Source organism: Silurus meridionalis, chromosome 8, assembly GCF_014805685.1.
Source record: "Silurus meridionalis isolate SWU-2019-XX chromosome 8, ASM1480568v1, whole genome shotgun sequence".
Classification (NCBI taxonomy): domain Eukaryota; kingdom Metazoa; phylum Chordata; class Actinopteri; order Siluriformes; family Siluridae; genus Silurus; species Silurus meridionalis.
The window spans coordinates 14,173,505-14,191,632 of NC_060891.1; the positions used below are offsets into that span (position 1 = coordinate 14,173,505).

Here is an 18,128-nt window from a genome sequence, read left to right on the forward strand (position 1 = left end):
ACTACCTGCTTTAGTGTCACACTGGTAACTGGACCTCACATCATATTAATATATTGCTATAAAAGAATTGTGTTATCTAATGAATATATCCAGGATGAACAACAATAATAGAAGTAGAGAAAAGATGACGACGATCAGGTGATCAGGAATGTCTCTGTTCTCAGTCATGTTTGGATCGCTGACTCCCACTGTCTCATCCACGTTAGCCAAACTTCTTGATGCCTTCTGCTATGCTTGTTGTTAGCTTCATAGTCTAGCATACGTCGGTGGTGTGTGAGAGCCAGGAAATGATACACTAGTGGTAGATTGAAAAAGCCGCACAATGACGAGAAATAAGTTGATTAAAACTAAATAACAAGCCTGGTTTGATAATGTAAGAAGTAAAAAGTACAGATATTTGTGTAAAACATTTAATGTGTGAAAGGAAAATTTGTCAGAAAAATAAATAGTGAAGTAAAGTATTTATACCAGAAAAATCTACTTATGTACAATAATGAAGTATTTGTACTTCATTACTTCCCACCTCTGATGCCACTGGTACTATTGTATGGGTTAAAATAGATAAGACCTGAAATGCATCTGTCCCATCATCAGGAAATCAGACAGATCTGTTGCTCAGAGCCAAGAAAGCAAAATTGACCATGTGTAGGAAAGATGTATAGAGTCTTTCTCAAGCCAGGCAAATACGTACGTTTGTGAGATCATGTATGTGGAAGAGGAAAGCATTTTCTGAACAGAAGAACAAAAGATACGCTTGGTTTTTAACTTGGAGCACTCGTTAACCTTCACCCTCCTCATCGAGGTCTTTTTTGGAATCATGCACAATTGTCAGCAAAGGTTTAGGAGGATTGCACAAAAGTGAGACTTGGTTTGAATTCTTCCTGGACCAGACTGTAGGTTCACATAAAGTATATAAAAAGGGTTAAAAAAAAAAAGTTAAGTTGATTTCTACATTGATCTCTGAGATCATCAGCAGTGATTAAGAAGATGCATGGTAAATACTGTTATGGGTTACAATCTGTATCAAGAGAAACCATAGCATAAAGCCTGTAGGCTATTATGGATATGGGATATAGATATAAGTAGATATTTGTAGTGCAGCTGTCCATCTGCCTTTAAATGTGTGTACTAATTTATTTCTTATAGTTCTTACTATGCCATTTGTGGTAACAATAGTTTATAAAATAATGCTCAATTTTAATTAAATATCTATTAATATATATTAGAATTTAGCTCTTTACTTTTAATGTAATGACTGCAGTCACTGTATGCCAGTGAGAGTATATTAAAATTATGCACTTAAAATTGTTAGAAATTATTTAAAATTATAATGCAAAAAAAAAAAAACGCTTATTGAGCAAAAAGGCTTTATGATAAAATATATTTAAATCTCAGAAATGACAGTGTAAACCACAGTGGTTGCAAAATGTAAATAAGAAGACTTTGGAGCTGTCTTTGCTTCATTACAGAGCTCTCTTTACATTTCCCTGTGAGATACAAATTAACCGAACATTTCAGAATGTTACATGTATAATGTTTTAATGTTAGATATTTAATTGTACTAAATATACAGAATATTTAAAAACAAGTGATGAAGTCTAAATGTACCACACTTATCAATACTTATATAAGATATCATGACTAGAATGTATGTTTGTAGTATGGAGTTAGTACATGGAATAAGTAGAGTCTTTCGTGAGTTCATTTTTTATGGTTAATTTGTAATTACAATATGACAATAATCACAGAACGGAGGGTAATGTGATAACGGGCAGTGACATTTCAGCAGTTATTTGTAGTGTGCCTCAATAATACCTTTTCAGTAATACCTTCACTTTGCCCTTAAGCAATGGCAGAGCAATCAAAGTCAAAATTGCTTGTCATGTGTTTCTTAGAACACTAAATAGCTGTTTTTAAATGAATGTCCTGCTGAGAAAGTGGAAACCTTAGAACTGCCAATTATGCTTTCACAGTACATTATGTGTTGTTACCATTGAAGAAGCTAATATTATAGGATGGAGCGGTGAGCTGACTGAAACGTGCACTCAGAAGTTCTGCTTCACTGACTTGCTTCATGGTCTTTTATTCAGGGTTTCTTCCTCTGTGTGCCTTTTTTTAAAGGGTCACCACAACAGTAGGTTACCATAAAAAGTGCTTGAGAAAAGTCGTCTTGCAGAGGGGTGATGGAAATTTCCAAGAATAAAAGCAAAGAGTTGAGAAAAGAAGAATGATATTCCATGTGTTCCAGCAATAATTGCCAATGGAAATATGGAATATATTTATAATAACAATTGGAGAAATGTGGTACTTCATTTACTAACCATTTGATGTTTGTTCATCCTTTTAAATGTACATCATTATAATGTTATGTAGGAATTTGGCAGTTTTCCCTATCTGCTGCCTATTACTTTTTCTGATTTGTCACTGAAATGCATATTGAATTGGAAAAAATGAATCCAGGAATATTTAGCTTTGTATTTTTATGCTTAATTTATATATAAATTTAAATGGGTCCAGTTTTTAGTGCATATTAATGTGACACTCAGGAACTGTGTGTGACTCAGCATGAAGTAAAATGGAGAAAGGCACAGCGAAAACTATTGCTTTTATTGTGGACATTTTGGGTATTTCTGAGACAGTGCAACCTCTGAGGTTCAAGAGATTTTTTCAAAAGCAGGGGTTTCAAACCCTGCACCCATTTGAGTCTAATCCTATTCAGTTCTCATGAACATTCGTGTTATCTGTTCTGGTACAACACCCAGGCCAAGTTTCTATTTTGATTGCACTGATTAACTGTGGGGCACATGGAAACTTCATTAACCAAGCTACAGTGCCTTACACACAAGATCTAAATCATGGTTGGAAGTCCCATTGTAGAAAAGTCATGCACCGCACCAAGTCCCTCATGCTTTAGATTGAAGCCCTGCATTATGAAAACCTTTCATTTAGGGTTACTGTCACACCCCAGCACCGCATAATACTTGGCTTCTCATGGCTTGAGCAACATAACCCTGCCATTTCATGGTCAGAGAAACAAATCACCTACTGGTCTCTACTACATACAGCATTGTCTCCACACCCCAAAGATATCACTAGCCACCACCTCAATTGAACACTCTAACATGCATGTCTCTGTCTGTGTGCCCGCAGAATACACTGACTTACTGGAAGTCTTTAGCAAAACTAAAGCCAGTGATTTATCATCTCATATGCCTGTGCCATCAACCTGCTGCCAGATGCAGTGCCCTCATGCATCACAGTTTAACTCATTGTCAGTTCCAGAACATCAATATTGTAAAGGAGTATATTTAGGAGGCTCTCCAGCAAGAATACATTCTACAGTTGTCAGAGTTAAAAGCTACAGTAGTCTTGTTACCAACTCCCAAGCTGCCTTGTTTGACCCATTAGGTTTATTACAAATCTGCACAAGTCTCAAAAAAAATACAACAATCCTAGTGCTCAGTGATCACTTCTCTAAGTCTCTCCATCTGATCCACATTTCAAGTTTTCCCTCTGAAATAACATGCAGATATGCTGCTTACCCAAATTCAGCTCAGCTAACCCAAAGGATTATTCAAAGTTCTGGCCACAGGCTAAATATGCACAAAAGTAACTGAATCACTCAGCCACTTAACTAACCTCAAAACACATCCCAACTACAGCATCAACCTGATGATCATGTGTGACTAACAACCCACAATCTCAGACTGCCTCATTCATTCCTTAAGCTCAGCTCTAGGTATGTAGGCACATTTAATTAATTAGATTTATTCAGCCCACTGCAGAGGAATACACATGTTTATTGCCTTAGCCTTGCCTGTTTTCTGTTTATAATTCTAAATCACGATTCAGATTTGCCTGCCCTGGCATTTAATAAACCATTTTGTATGGTGATTGCATGAGCCTTTTCTAATATTACATAACAAGTACTAGTAGATGTGTACTAATAACTAAATGATAAAAGCTGAAAGTATTCAATTGCTTAACTGTTGAATTAAAAAAACAATAAAACTTAAACTAAATATTGCAGGCAATTTTTATAATAAAAGGAATACATATTTTGTTATTGTTGTTATTATTATTATTATTATTATTATTATTATTATTATTATTATTATTAGTTGGCCAACAGACAAGTATATTAAAAAATATTGGAAGCAACCTACTACAAGTATTAATCTATTAAAACATAATTTACTTTAAGGTCATGCAACACTAAAACTATACTGTGCTATGCTGTAACGCACAGAGGTATGACATTTTTGCCAATGAAATAATTTACATATAATTGGCAGATTTGTATGTACAGATGACAGACCATCTTTTCACTAAGAGAGGACAAACACCACAACTCACTGCTAAATTATTGGCCGGTGACATGCTGATGCTTGTCAATAGCAAAACAAGTGATATATGGACATATTGTTTTCCATATATGACATAGTACGTTGACTACCACTTTTAACCCAGTCAATAAGTGATGATGTCAAAACAGTGTCCAGAAAAAAGTATGTAACAGCCATTTGGGAAATGAATACTTTGATTATAGACACCTGAACATCTTACAAGTTACACAGATTAAAGTGTAGATTAAATTAATCAGAAGAAAAATTTGTTTATTTGGATTATTTACATAATGGATTTCTTTGAAAAGAACTGTGGCTGTGGTTAACTGTTTGTAATTGCCATAGTCACAGTGTGCAAGATGAACACAATGTTTTCATTTTTAACTGGCTGTTTCGCTACACACAAACCCTGCACTCCCTATATTGAGTATGCCCAGCTGCCTCGCTGCCCCTCATCCATCTCATAAGCTTTGCCTTCATAAGCAAACAAGAAGAAACATATTTATAGATTGACTGGTTGGCCTTTGTTTTGACCAATAGATGCAAAAATAAGTCTATCAATGAATATGATTTTAAGATGCCCTACAAATTAAATAAACATTGGCATTTATAAAGATTAACATTTACTGATTGGCTGATATATGGATCCCCATTTGTAGATAAGACACCAAAAGTGTACAAATAAGGCCTACCCCTGTCTATGAGGTAAATGATAACTGCTGTATTCTTACATTTATATGTCATAGGGAAGGACATTACCCAAATTGGAGATCTACCCTTGTGCACCACACACTCGTGCCAAAATTGTCGAGTGTGTTTCCGAGTTACTAGATATGTCTGTCGCCATTCAGTGAGTGAGTGCAAGAGTTTAGCGGCACCCAACTTTCCAGTTAGTGGGAGTGCTGCTAACTGAAAACCATTCAGGCCTTTAACGAGAGCCATTGATGTGGTTGTGCTTCTCCTTCACTTCACCACAAGCAAAGAACTCGACATGCAGCAACCAAGGCTGTCGCTTTCATGAGAGCAGTTCAGTTAAGCCCAAGTTTTCATTTAAGTGTCATGCAAGTGTTAGGGAAGCGTGCAAGCAAGGCAAGAAATAGCCTACACTGCATTGCCATGTTTAATGTGGAGCCGTCATGTGAGGCGTCTGATGTCCATCAGAGCAAACCTATGTGTTCAGAAATAAGTTTTAGGTTTTACACACTTTCATTCCTCAGCTGAATTACAATTCCTTAGTGGCTGCTGTGGTCCTGCTGCAAGGCTCAAATGTGGCTGAGTTTATGCTGGTGCTCAGCTTTCTGATCTGTTTATCTGTTTTACAATCCCCTTTAGTCTCCTATGCAACCTTTCTTAATAGGCAGCCTTTAAAAGGTGAAGTCCCAGTGGACCACACTGTGAATCTTTCCCCATATGCCACACAAAAAGCTTTTATACATTGTGTTATTACCTGTTTCCACAAAAAAAAGATAAGTATTTAGAGAAAAAAAAGATGCTCACAGTGTCGCTTGAATCAGTTATCTCTTGCAGATGCTTTAGATCCTATAATTTGATTAAAATGTAAATAGTATATTGGTAATGATGATCAAAGGTAATAATAATAATAAGTAATGTAATATATTATTTGAGCAAATGTCAGTTTATCCTCTGTTTATCGCACTTGAGTTGGCAGGGTAAATTCTTAGTGTGGCATGCAAAAAGATACACCTCAAGACTTGAAGCAATGAAAGTATAGGTTGTAACCCCAACATTTTACATCAGCAAGTACAGTATGAAGTCTGCTGTACTGTGTTTGATAGACAAGATAACAGAACAGACTTGAGACATGTGCAATAAATAGATGAAATCAGAAGAGAGATGAAATAGATGACAGGAACTCAGGCCTTGGCAGCGGCTAAGCCACAGACGGACATTCTCATTAGAAAGAGAGAACATTAACAGCCATACGGTGTCAGCAGCTCCTCTTCACTGTCAAAGGTGTTGCTCGTGTGATATAGCTCATAAGCCTATAGCATGCCATGCAGTGTATGGACATGCACATCTATGGCATATCATTTTAAAAGTCTGTGTGCACATTAAGTAGATTAACCCTTTTGCTAGGTGCTAACTTATGTTCATAAGTCTGTTCCTCATCCTCTCTGGTTAGTTACCATAATTGGTAAAGTATACATAGGAGTCAGTATTAAGACCCTTAAACTGAGGGCTGCATTGCTGAGAGAACACTCGTAAAAACTTGCAATAACCCAGATGCCTACAACTCAAGTGCCATTATTTAAAATTACAGATCAGATAAGTCAGTATGCTAAGTCAGCTAAGCCAGTCCTCCAATCCCAGCACGCCTTTCACTGGCGCCCTTCAGACTCCAATAGAGAGTGTCAGTCTACAGAGATACAAAAATCCCACTTCAGACTTGCCTGCACTCGGCATCGCTGCCGTTGCTATGGAAGGTTGTCTGTGCCCTGCTTCCAAAACATGCAACAGACTTTCTAAAAAAAAATTATTCCTTGTTTGATTTGTTTCTTTTTTATATCTGTTTTCTTCCTTTACTAGATTAAATATTTGGGGACAGATACTGTATAGCATGAGCATTTTCTGGATTGTATGTAATAATAATCTAATTATTGGAAAAAAAATAAGAATGATAAGATCCTAAATTATTTTATATTTACGCACTGCATTATATATCTGCATTATATATTATCTGTATATACTTTAAATAAAAATATTTTTAAAGTAATTATACATTATATATATTATATTAGAGGTTTAACGTTACACAAACTTGTACTTAATGGGCTCTCAGTTCAGTACACATGTGCACCCAATGCAATTCTTTTTTTGAGGAACATGGTTAAAATCCCTAGGGAACATATTAAGTGGTGGACTGCAAGTTTGTTGTGTCTCTGCCTCGCACTTTGAGTGAATAGTGCTCCAGAACTCCCGGGAGCAGCACGATAGGGGGAAAGGCGTACAGACGTAGCCACGGGCACGTCTGCACCATGGCGTCCAGGGTGAGAGAGAGAGAAGTGCAGTGCAAAGTCTCCTAAGTCGCAAACAGGTTCACCTGGGCTCTGTAAAATCTCTGCCATATCTGCTTCACCACCTTGGGTTGGAGCCTCCATTCCCCAGGCCTCAGCCCTTGCCTCGAAAGGGCATCTGCTTTCCAGTTCAACTGGCCCAGGATGTAAACTGCTCTCAATGAGAGGAGTTTTCCATCGGACCACAGGAGTATCTGCTGTGCCAGCCTGTACAGGGGGCGAGACCACCCCCCTGGCAGTTGATGTAAGAGACCACAGACATGTTGTCCATACAGACCAACACGTGGTGACCTCCTACGTCTTAGCAGAAGTGTTCCAGTGCCAAGAACACTGCCATCATCTCCACGCAGTTTATGTGCCACGAAAGATGTGACTTGTCCCACCGACCTTGGGCAGAGCAGCCACTCATGGCCGCTCCTCACCCCATGATGGATCCAGCCGTTGTTACTGTCACACGACGACAAGGAGCTCCCAGGATGGGGCCTTGAGACAGGAAGGTAGGTTGACCTTGATAGTACGGAACGGATTGCCCTTTCTGGAGAACCCTCTGTCTCTGAGCCACCACTGGAGGGGTCTCAAATGTAGGCGGCCAAGTGGGATCACACTGGCCGCTGCTGCCATGAGACCAAGCAGTCTCTGGAACTGCCTCACAGTCAGTGACTGGCCTACTTTTACTCTCTTGACTGCAGTGCAGATGACTTTGATCTGGACAGAAGACTATTGTGCCCGCAACACGGTCGAGTCCCACACTAAGCCCAAGAAGGTGGTTCTTTGTACTGGAGAAAGCACACACTTCTTTGCGTTTAATCATAACCCCAATACCTTCAAGTGTGCGAGAATAACATCTCAAAGCTAATACCAACCAATTGTCAATATAGTTTAGAATGCGGATGCCCTGAAGTGGTAGCGGGGCTAGAGCCGCTTTTATGCACTTGGTGAAGGTGCGGGGTGAACGGGAGGACCCGATATTGGCAAGCAGGACCAGAGCCTGCTTGTGTCCCACCATGGTAGGACAGGGCAGAGGGGACCCGAACTGAATCGAGTAGCCCTTCTTTATTGTACACAGAACCTACTGAGATACGTCTGGCAGGCCTTCACAAGCTGCCAGGAAATCTCTCAGGGGAACCAGCCTCTCTTCGAAGCAGGGTGCCCTGATTGTCAGGCCCGCTGCACCACTGCCCGTTTGTTCGCGGAGAGGACCACCCACACGTCGGCCGACCCCTTGGACTTGGGCTTAGAGCGTTTCTGGGCCTCACGTTGCCCAGCCATGCTATGCTGAGAGCGACAAGAAAAGTACCGCTGAAATGCTGCCGACTGCGTTTTAGACTCCTGGAACCCGTCGACTACCATGCCCACTGCGCCCACCGAACAGGGGCATTCAGCAGAAAAACCCTGTCAGGAATTTCTGATAGGGTGAGCCACAGATGCCTTTCTGTGGCTACTAAGGCTGACATGGAGCGACCGATGGCCCGCACCATTTCCTTGGTTAATTCCCCCGTCCAGCTCTCGCAGCAGATCGGCCTAGTGCGCCTGCAACACACCCATAGTGTGGAGGCAGCCTGCGGCCTGACCTGCTGCTGAGTAGGCCCTGCCTACTAAGGCCGAAGTGGCTTAACGGCTCAACGGCTTTGTAGGCAGCACCGGAACCTTTAAAATGCACCAACTGGGGAGAGATAGCTAGCAAGCGTCTCGTTAACCCTGGGCATCTCTTCATAGCCGCACTTCTTAAACCCCACTACATTCGTGTATAGCAAATGTAGGGAACACAGGAAATTATTGAGGTTATTCAGCTTTCTGTAAAATGCGTTGCTTCCTCTTCTCTTTAGGCCAAGCTATCTCTAGTTTAGCAACGGCCTGTGTCACTACCTACAGGAGCCCATCAAACAGCACAGGCTGTGAGGAGTCTGTGGGCACGCTAGCATCTGAAAACTCTTGTTCAGCGAGAGCGGGACCTGAGAGCAGGCCCTATCTAGAACTTCATAGCGGGCCATGCATTTGGTACCTGGGCATTCAGTGAAGACTTACCCGACTTAATCCACCTCTTAATACCACCACTATCACGTCCCAATTATAAAAACCATCAGTACAATACAAAAACGCAATATAACAACACGTCGCATTACAAAGAGAGAAATTTCACATATGGAGTGTGAATACCATTTGACTAAAGCAAGAAACCCAGTTAAGTCAACTCCAAACCCTTTCCCGGGCTGAGATAAGCTAGGTTAAGACAAGGTTGGCCGACCTCTTCTCAGGATGTCTAGCTATTCTTGAAAATAAATTTTTCTTTCTCCGTAGGCATTTCCTGGTTATTACACACCTTAGATGTAGACTAGTTTATGAAGCGAACATCAAGCATGGCAGAAGGCAAAAAAAGTCTGGGGGTCAGCGATGTAAACATGAGTGAGAAAAGAGACATTCTTGATCACATGAACATAATCATCTTTTCTCTGCTTGTGTTTTATATGGTGGATGTTCAGCCTGGATACATTCATTATCTAACAAAATGTTTTATTTGTTTTGTATTAATATATTAATTTAGACTGTCAAATGCAAATTCATTTTAATGGCACCGCGATTAATGCAACGCACATTTCTGTTTGACCAATTTTATAAAAAAATATATAAATAAATAAATATATATAACAGAAAAATTAAAACCTTCATCACAACACACATTTATTTACGCCGTCATTTCCTTACTCAGATAAATAAACCACCGTAAAATAATTTTTAATCAGTAAACATTTGTTTTAATGATGCACCAAGTCTCACATCCGCTGTGAATCACACATCCGACAATTTACCCTCTGGTGTCGACAAACGCACCGGTGCGTTTTGTGGCATTTTCCTCATAACGTTGAAACTAACTTAAATTACTGTCTTTTTGATCGTACAGATAAGAGCAATACATCGTTCAAATCTGTAAAGTGTCTACTTTTATTTGTACACACTCATAATAACAACAAAATGCTTTGGTTTTGTAAAATAAAGCAAACACACAGGGTGCGTTTTCTATTGTCCCTGTCATCTCTATTCACAAACACACAAATAAAACAACCTGAATCTCAGTGAATACTTACCCCACAGACATAATAAATGTATGTATAGAAAGCTTGAATGTCAACTTATAAATAATCAAATATTCTCTGATTATGTAATCCGTATGAAAGTTATGTGGTATAGTTTCTCCAGTATCACCTCATTAACCATCCATGTGGTAACACAGCAAAGGTTCCATGTGGTGTCCTGATGATTTATGTAATTTAAAACACCATAATTACTTTAAAACATTTAAAAGTATAATTTGTTTTCATGCTCTACGTTGAGTTTGGTTTCACGCAAAGTAAACATACATTTACGTAAAGCATCAATATTTGTCCATGCCCATGTTGATTACAGAATTTAAAAATGTATTAAATCAAGGTACATTTAGAACAAATAAAAATGTGTGAGTGAGTTGCGATTAATCATGAGTTAAATGATAACAATCATGTGATTAAATATTAAATATAATATTAAATATTTTAATCGATTGACAGCCCTGATACTATTATGTGGCATCCAGTTACCAGCGTGACACTAAAACAGGTAGTAGTAATGACTACTTTTTACTTCAGTACATGTCAGAGCCCAATCTTCTTTACTTTAACATGAGTAAAAAAGTATAGTCAGTACTTTAAGTCAAATCAGGTCAAGTCAAGATTATTTCTACAGAATTTAACAGTTAAGGTGAATGGCGTGTATTTATCCCTGATGAGCAGCCATGGCAACTGTGGCAAGGAAAAACTCCCTTAGATGTTATGAGGAAGAAACCTTGAGAGGAACCAGACTCAAAAGAGGAACCCATCCTCATTTGGGTGACATCAAGAGTGTGATCATAAATTTTTAAACACTACAGAACACTGGAGAGTGAGAACTAACATTAGCACTGGAATAAGCAACTCATAAAATAGCTCAACATTTGCGATCATCATAGATCCAACACCAGTTTCTCCATGCCAGAGCCTTTAAACAATCAAGGGGGTCCAGTATCCAAACTCCACATGAAGTGGGATCCAAATGGCGCTAGTATGTCTCTAGATGGCTCGTGATGTTTGCGGGGTTGGCATCTACTTCTTTAAAGGTCATGAAATTAACAAGCACAAGTTGATAATGTGCATGTGATCAGATGTACTGGAGCACAGAGTTATGATGTGATGTGTGTTATGTGTAGGCTTTGCTAAAAAGATACGTTTTTAATTTGAACTTAAACTGGGAAAGTGTGTCTGAGCCACGAACACTGTCAGGAAGACTATTGCAAAGTTCAGGAGCTAAATGTGAGAATGATCTACCGCCTTTAGTGGACTTTGCTATTCTAGAAACTACTAGAAGTCCGGAGTTTTGAGATCTGAAAAATCGTGACAGATTGTAGCGTGTTAGAAGACTGGATAGATACATGGGAGCCAAACCATTCAGTGTTTTGTAAGTAAGTAGCAGTAGTTTGTAGTCAATTCAAAACTTAACAGGTAGCCAGTATAGGGATGATAAGATTGGGGTTATATGGTCATATTTTCTCGACCTTGTGAGAACTCTGGCTGCTGCATTGTGGACTAACTGTAGCTTGTTAATTAATGATGCAGAACAAACACCTAGTAATGCATTACAATAGTCCAATCTGGAGGTCATAAATTTGTGGACGAGCTTCTCTGCATCAAATATAGACAACATGTTTCTTACCTTAGCAATATTTCTGAGGTGGAAGAAGGCTGTTTTTGTAACAAGGTTGATGTGATTTTTGAAACACAAGTTGCTGTCTAAAATAACTCCCAGGTCTTTACTGTTGAACTAGTAGTTACAGTACATCCTTCTAAATGCAGGTTGAAATGCTGGAGCTTCTGTGTACTGATTTTTGGGCCAATTAGCAAAATCTCTGTCTTATCAGAATTTAAAAATAGAAAGTTAACTTTTAATAATAGAAAGTTAACTTTTACCTAATTTTTTTTTAAACATGAGTATCTGTACTTCTACTTAAGATAAACTTTTATTATGCTAGCGATGAAAACAGAAACTAAAATGAAATGTGTGGGAAGCAGATCTGTAGGCATCTGTAGGATTGTGTAGGCACCTGGGCCTGTTTCTGTTCTGACCTTTAGAGTATTCAGTGCAACTACAGTACATATATAAGAACACCTCAGCAGATCGACAGATAGCAAACAGAGTTGATTATATGACTTCAACCCATTATATATATATATATATATATATATATATATATATATATATATATATATATATATACTATTACTGTCAAACAGCTTTGGTTTACTTGAGAGTGAGCAAAAGCAATCCAAGCACATCATCACTTATATCCTCGAACAGTTAAAACTGATACAAACTGTAATGCAAACAACTGCTATAATGTCTATTCAGACATTTCTTTCTTGTCCAAGGAAGACTACATTATATAATTCTATCGCAACATCAGCAGGCAATTGCCGTTTCATTGGAATGAGATGCTTGGACTTGAAATTACACATTGAGTTTTCTTTATTCATGTCATTTGAACACATGAGCTCAAAATAAATCCTGACAGAAAAAATTGACAGAGCCCGCTATTATGTGTGTTACAGCATGTTTGAAGAAACATAAGATGTACAGTGCTTGTGAAGCATGAGCATTTTTTGGTTGAGGAGTCAGGTCATATCATCGCTGTTCTCAGCAGCTACATAAGTGAGGTAGACATTCACTTCAGTTAACGAATATCAAGAGATTGTAGAGCATTACTGAGTCAAATATAGTAATACATTCACATAACAATTCACTGATAAATAGATAAAGACAATAACAAGTTTGTAAGTGCTATGAAAATATTTACACTTTCCCTCCATCTGAAGAACCATCCAGCTTACATACCATTATATATCATGCTATTCGTTTAACTGTAGTTATTTAATTATTACAACTGTTCCTGAATAAAATGAATAACTGTATAACAAGCCAGAGGTCCTTGTTGAAGGCTGGCAGAGATTCAAGAAGTTATAATAGTTTTTTTAATAGTTTTTGTTGCTTATAAAAGTTTTTAAAGCTTTGCATGAAGGGACATTTATATTAATAACAATTTAGGTTCTATGAACTCAGATCATTTCAATGATATCCCTAAACCTACTTTACATCGTTTTGCAGTCCAGAAATGAGGGATTAAAAGTATTTTACACAAGAATTTTATACAGCACCACTAAGTAGTAACAGTTTACCAATACCTACCTACATAAACACCAAAAATACAAAAATAGGCTGTGGATACAGTAGCTTTTATAACACCAAGAAAAAGAACTCCACTATATGAGAGTACCTTGAATATGAAGTTGTGCAGAATAACATAAAATGGTTTACACAATGTCATTGTAACTTGGCATGTGTTAAGATGCTTGGCATTATTATTAAATGTAGCAATTTTTTTTATACAAAGAGAACTATGTTTATGTAGTACTATTGAAAGTATTTTATAATGTGTATAGCAGCAAACAGGAAATCATCGCTTTTAACATCTTAGGGCTCACATTTAAAGGATTTTTTTATCCTGTCAACATTGTTGTTCATGATATAAAATTCAAGCCATTTAAAACAGTCGATCCACAATAAGTAGCTTTTGAAAGCAGTGTTAGCTAACAATACATTAAAAAACATTTTACAAACTTAATTTGTATTGTACTGGTTAAATCTGTGTTATCCACGTTATCTGTGAGGTGATGAGTTAAGCATTAACAGTGTAAATGGAGTAATGTTTATGGCATAACAGTCTCTTATTGTTAGGTAACAGTCTGTTTTTGTGTTTTGTTAGTCTATAGAATGAATAATGAAATGTAAGGTAATGATGTGGGAACAGGAACTAACAGTCTAAAAAGTATTATTTGTGATTATTGGTAGCATTGATTTTTCATACAGTATGTCATGATAGTTATATTGAGGATTACCTAGGAAAACCTTTGCTGATTGCTAACTTGCTCTTACACAATTGTTACAGAGAATATTATACACATTTCACACTTATCAGATTGAAGTTATAATCATTATTATTGTGACAATCCAAGGGCTTCCTAAACCGGGATGTGATTTTAGTTTCATGAGACAAAACAGTCGAGCCATTGTTGCTCCGAGTTGAACAGGCTGATGGTGCATAGTCAAAACTCTGTTTCATGACACTTAGTAAGAAACATCTAAAACAGCACAACAACCATAAAAGATAGGAGACACATCAAGCCATTATATACAAGGCAAGTTCCAGTTGTTAACGTCTCAGCCTTAATCTTTTTGTTGTCTGTATTTCAAACAATAAACCCTGCAAATTATTGCACTGATAGTACTCATAATTTCTAACCCCTTTGACTAGAAATATATCAGACGCCATACGTCAGAGATACGCTGGCCTGTGAGCACATGTCTCGCCACAACTCACTGACTACAAGGTTGTCTCTAGACCAACTTTAGGATACATTTTTCTTTATGTTGTACCATTGCTTAGTTGGATTTGTGTTCTCCGTTCTTCGCCCAGCCTCTGGTCATGGCAGCCACCACAATAGTGTACATGTTGAGCCAAGCCTGGCGCAGTGCAGCTGTGTAGCCTGTTCCAAGACTGCACTGCAGCATGTAAAGCAGGGCCTCTCCAACCACCTGACCAACAGAGACATAAGGATCTGTCTAAATTTTTTTTTTTTTTTAAGAATTACTACTGCTACAGCTGTTTAAATTATTTATTTTAAAGAGCAGGAACATTTGTAGACCAGGTTGACTCATATGGCCTCATCCATAGGATTTATAGACACTACAATACTTACAGCAAAGGACTGGGTTTTCACACCAACAGTTTGGTGCTTCTTGCCCAGGTTCAATAAAAAGTCCTCCAAAGAATCCAGGTCATCAAGATGATTGACAGCTGCTTCAATCACCAACATCACCTAGACACAAATGGTCAGTGCTTTTATGCTACCCATAATCAACTAATCAGCTGTTTGGAATCAAATATATATTGTGAGTTTAAATTTTATGCAATCAATAGTAGAGGGAGAAGAAACCATTGGTCTCACCTTGGTGACATGCTCCAGGAACTCAGGGTTAGACAGACACTCAGGCACTACTCCACACTTGGTTTTATAGTTAAAGAGGCTCAGAAGAGTTGGGTCCAGTTCAAACAACCTATAAGACACACATCACTTTATATTAGCTATACATTGGCCAGTATTGTTGACACTAGTGGTACTCTGCAGCTCTCTTGCAATCGATTTACATTAATATAGAGATCTTGCTTTTGCCTGTCGCCAAGCAACAAGTCAAGCCTCTGGCTGAAGTGCGGCAGAAGCACCAGGCATCCGCAAGATGAGAGTGGATGTTTGATGTGATTGTTTACTTTGGTGAGGAAGAGGTGTTTCAAAGCTATTTCCCTTTTAACTTATTCTGATTAAATGTCTTTGTGTCTTGTTTAATTAAACTGTCATATCGAGTCAGTAGTGAATTAATGATCTGCTATTTAAATGCTATGCAAACTCACAATTAATAGTGTACACTCTGCTTTTCATCAGCAACAGTGATGCTACATAAATAAAAATCCACAATTGTATCTCAAAATAGCATTTAAAAAGATTTCCAATCCTGAATGAAATAGCAAAACAATAGAAAACCTTTGATCCCAGATACCCCATATTAAGCATCTGTCTCTGAGCATGCAATAATGTGAATGTTAATAATTGGATACACTACCTGGTAAACATGACGATGCCGTGCGGGACCTTGTTCTTGCCAAGGCTCTCCCAGCTGTCCCGGATCAGCTCCTTGTCTTTGCCTGAGAGTTTCTCCATGTTTTCACTAAGTGAAGATGTTGCTGTCTTAACTTGCACAAAAATATTGCATCAAATTTGTGTCCTCTAAATCAAATCAGGACTTCCTGATCCACAGTTTCCATTTCCCTAATCCCAAAACAAGAAAGATCTTTACTTGTGATCAACCTGGAAATCAAGGGAAAAGTCTCAGATGAGAAAAACACTGTTAAGAACCTGCAAGCTACAAAAAATGTTTAATCTAAAAAAAAAGGTCTCTAATAAAATTGGAACCAAATTGCCCCAGCATCCAAGCAGTGTATGGTGTGCACTCAGGTGACATACCTTAGATTTTTTTTTTTGCTGACCTTGCTTTCTCTGTGGCTCCCTCTCGGGCTTTGGGAATTCAGGGTGTTCTGTGCGAATATGTGCATGTAAAGCCTTGCGTTTACTCTCTCTCTCTCTCTCTCTCTCTCCTCTCCCTCTCCTTCACTCACTCACTTACTCACTCACTCACTCTGTGTACCCTCTCCCCTTGCTGAAGCTTGCGCCCTCACACAGCCTAGTTTGATGTGCAGTCAAAGTGAGATGACAAGGTTGATGTGTTTATATCTGCCATTATCCCTTCTCTATTAAACTCTTTCATTTTTCTAGCTTTTGCACAGGCACACTCCAGACACCTACATGTTCTTGTCATCCTATACAGAAGACTCATTTAGATAACAGACAGACAGAGAAAATCTGTGGCTCATAATGCTCCTTGCATTAGTAAGATAAAGATGTTATGAAGCACAGCTCCTCCTGCAGGTGAGACCATGACCATTACCTGAAGGGAATATTTTGCTGTTTTTCCATAAATTCATATATTGGATGTACAATTCTTGAAAATACCCATTATAAGACATCAGTCATTTAACCTTTAAAAGGATATGTATAATTGTATTATTTGTTGTTTATATTCATGTTGCGATAATAAATCAAGGAGCATCTTTCACTTGTCAGTTTATGAGACTGCATTTTGTCAAAAAAAAAAACAAAAAGAAAAAAAAACAACAATGAAGTATGTTAATAGCCTGTATCCAGAATATAGTTTCAATATACAGTCTGATAATAAATGGTTAAAATATTTCTGCTTTATTTTTGCCCCATTTAGACATAATGACAGGGTTCAAGAAACCTGTAGAACACAACTGTAGATATATTGAGAGGAAGCAGCACATACAACTAATGACAGGAGTGATATGTATATGCGGAAAACATCGAATACATCACTGAACTGCCCTTACTTGAGGTCCGATACACTCTGATTTTAAATTTGTCTTGTAAAAAAAAGAAGTAAAATTCAGAAATGGGTTTTAGTCATCATGTTTGCTTTAATTGTTCATTGCATGTTTTTCAGCAAATTATTGGCCTGTCTAGTATGTGGAATTTCTCTTCAGTGAGTTCAAATGACAAATTGACTGTATGCACTGGGTTGAGTGAAGTGCTGTCATCGTGAGGGACAATCTGTCGGGAAACTGAGTGTGCTTGGAAATGACAGAGAAGCAGGAGAGAGCACAGTTGCCATGACGACCTTGCAGGAGCCCTTGAACTTTCCATCATGTGATGCTTAATGCTCAGGCCAAACATGTCTCTTAGATCTTGAGCTAAACAGCACTTTGATTGAGTGCATGAGCAGATACACATTTAATCTGTTGCTTATGGTGTGATGCTCGGCCCCTATGTGCATGTTGCAGTCGATTAGTATAATATGCAACCTGAGCATATTATAAGAATCTCTAATGTTATTTAGGAAATTTGTTTGATAATGTTAAATGTAAGCGCATTGGAAACTTTTCAGTCTAAGAGAGTTAAAGTCATAAAACCTGTACCATAGAATATAGTATACAGAATACTTATCATATCATGCAGTATAATCTAGTTTCAGAATATGGATTGTATATATTGTTGGATGC

General features: G+C 38.0%; 1 protein-coding gene across 2 annotated transcripts; it reads right to left on the bottom strand.

The window, feature by feature from the left end:
* Positions 1-12,892: 12,892 nt before the first annotated feature.
* Positions 12,893-18,125, bottom strand: ngb (neuroglobin). 2 transcript variants are annotated; one of them, XM_046855721.1, is made up of 6 exons: positions 16,519-18,125; positions 16,118-16,362; positions 15,448-15,556; positions 15,199-15,318; positions 14,857-15,034; positions 12,893-14,102 (listed from the first exon to the last, which is right to left on the bottom strand). In XM_046855721.1, exons 2-5 carry the CDS (start codon positions 16,213-16,215, stop codon positions 14,882-14,884), a joined length of 480 nt encoding a protein of 159 aa, XP_046711677.1. In that variant the 5' UTR covers positions 16,216-16,362; positions 16,519-18,125; the 3' UTR covers positions 12,893-14,102; positions 14,857-14,881. The 2 variants fall into 2 exon arrangements, with proteins under 2 accessions (XP_046711677.1, XP_046711676.1); XM_046855720.1 differs by having other exon boundaries at positions 12,893-15,034; positions 16,519-18,119.
* Between the last annotated feature and the right edge of the window lie 3 nt (positions 18,126-18,128).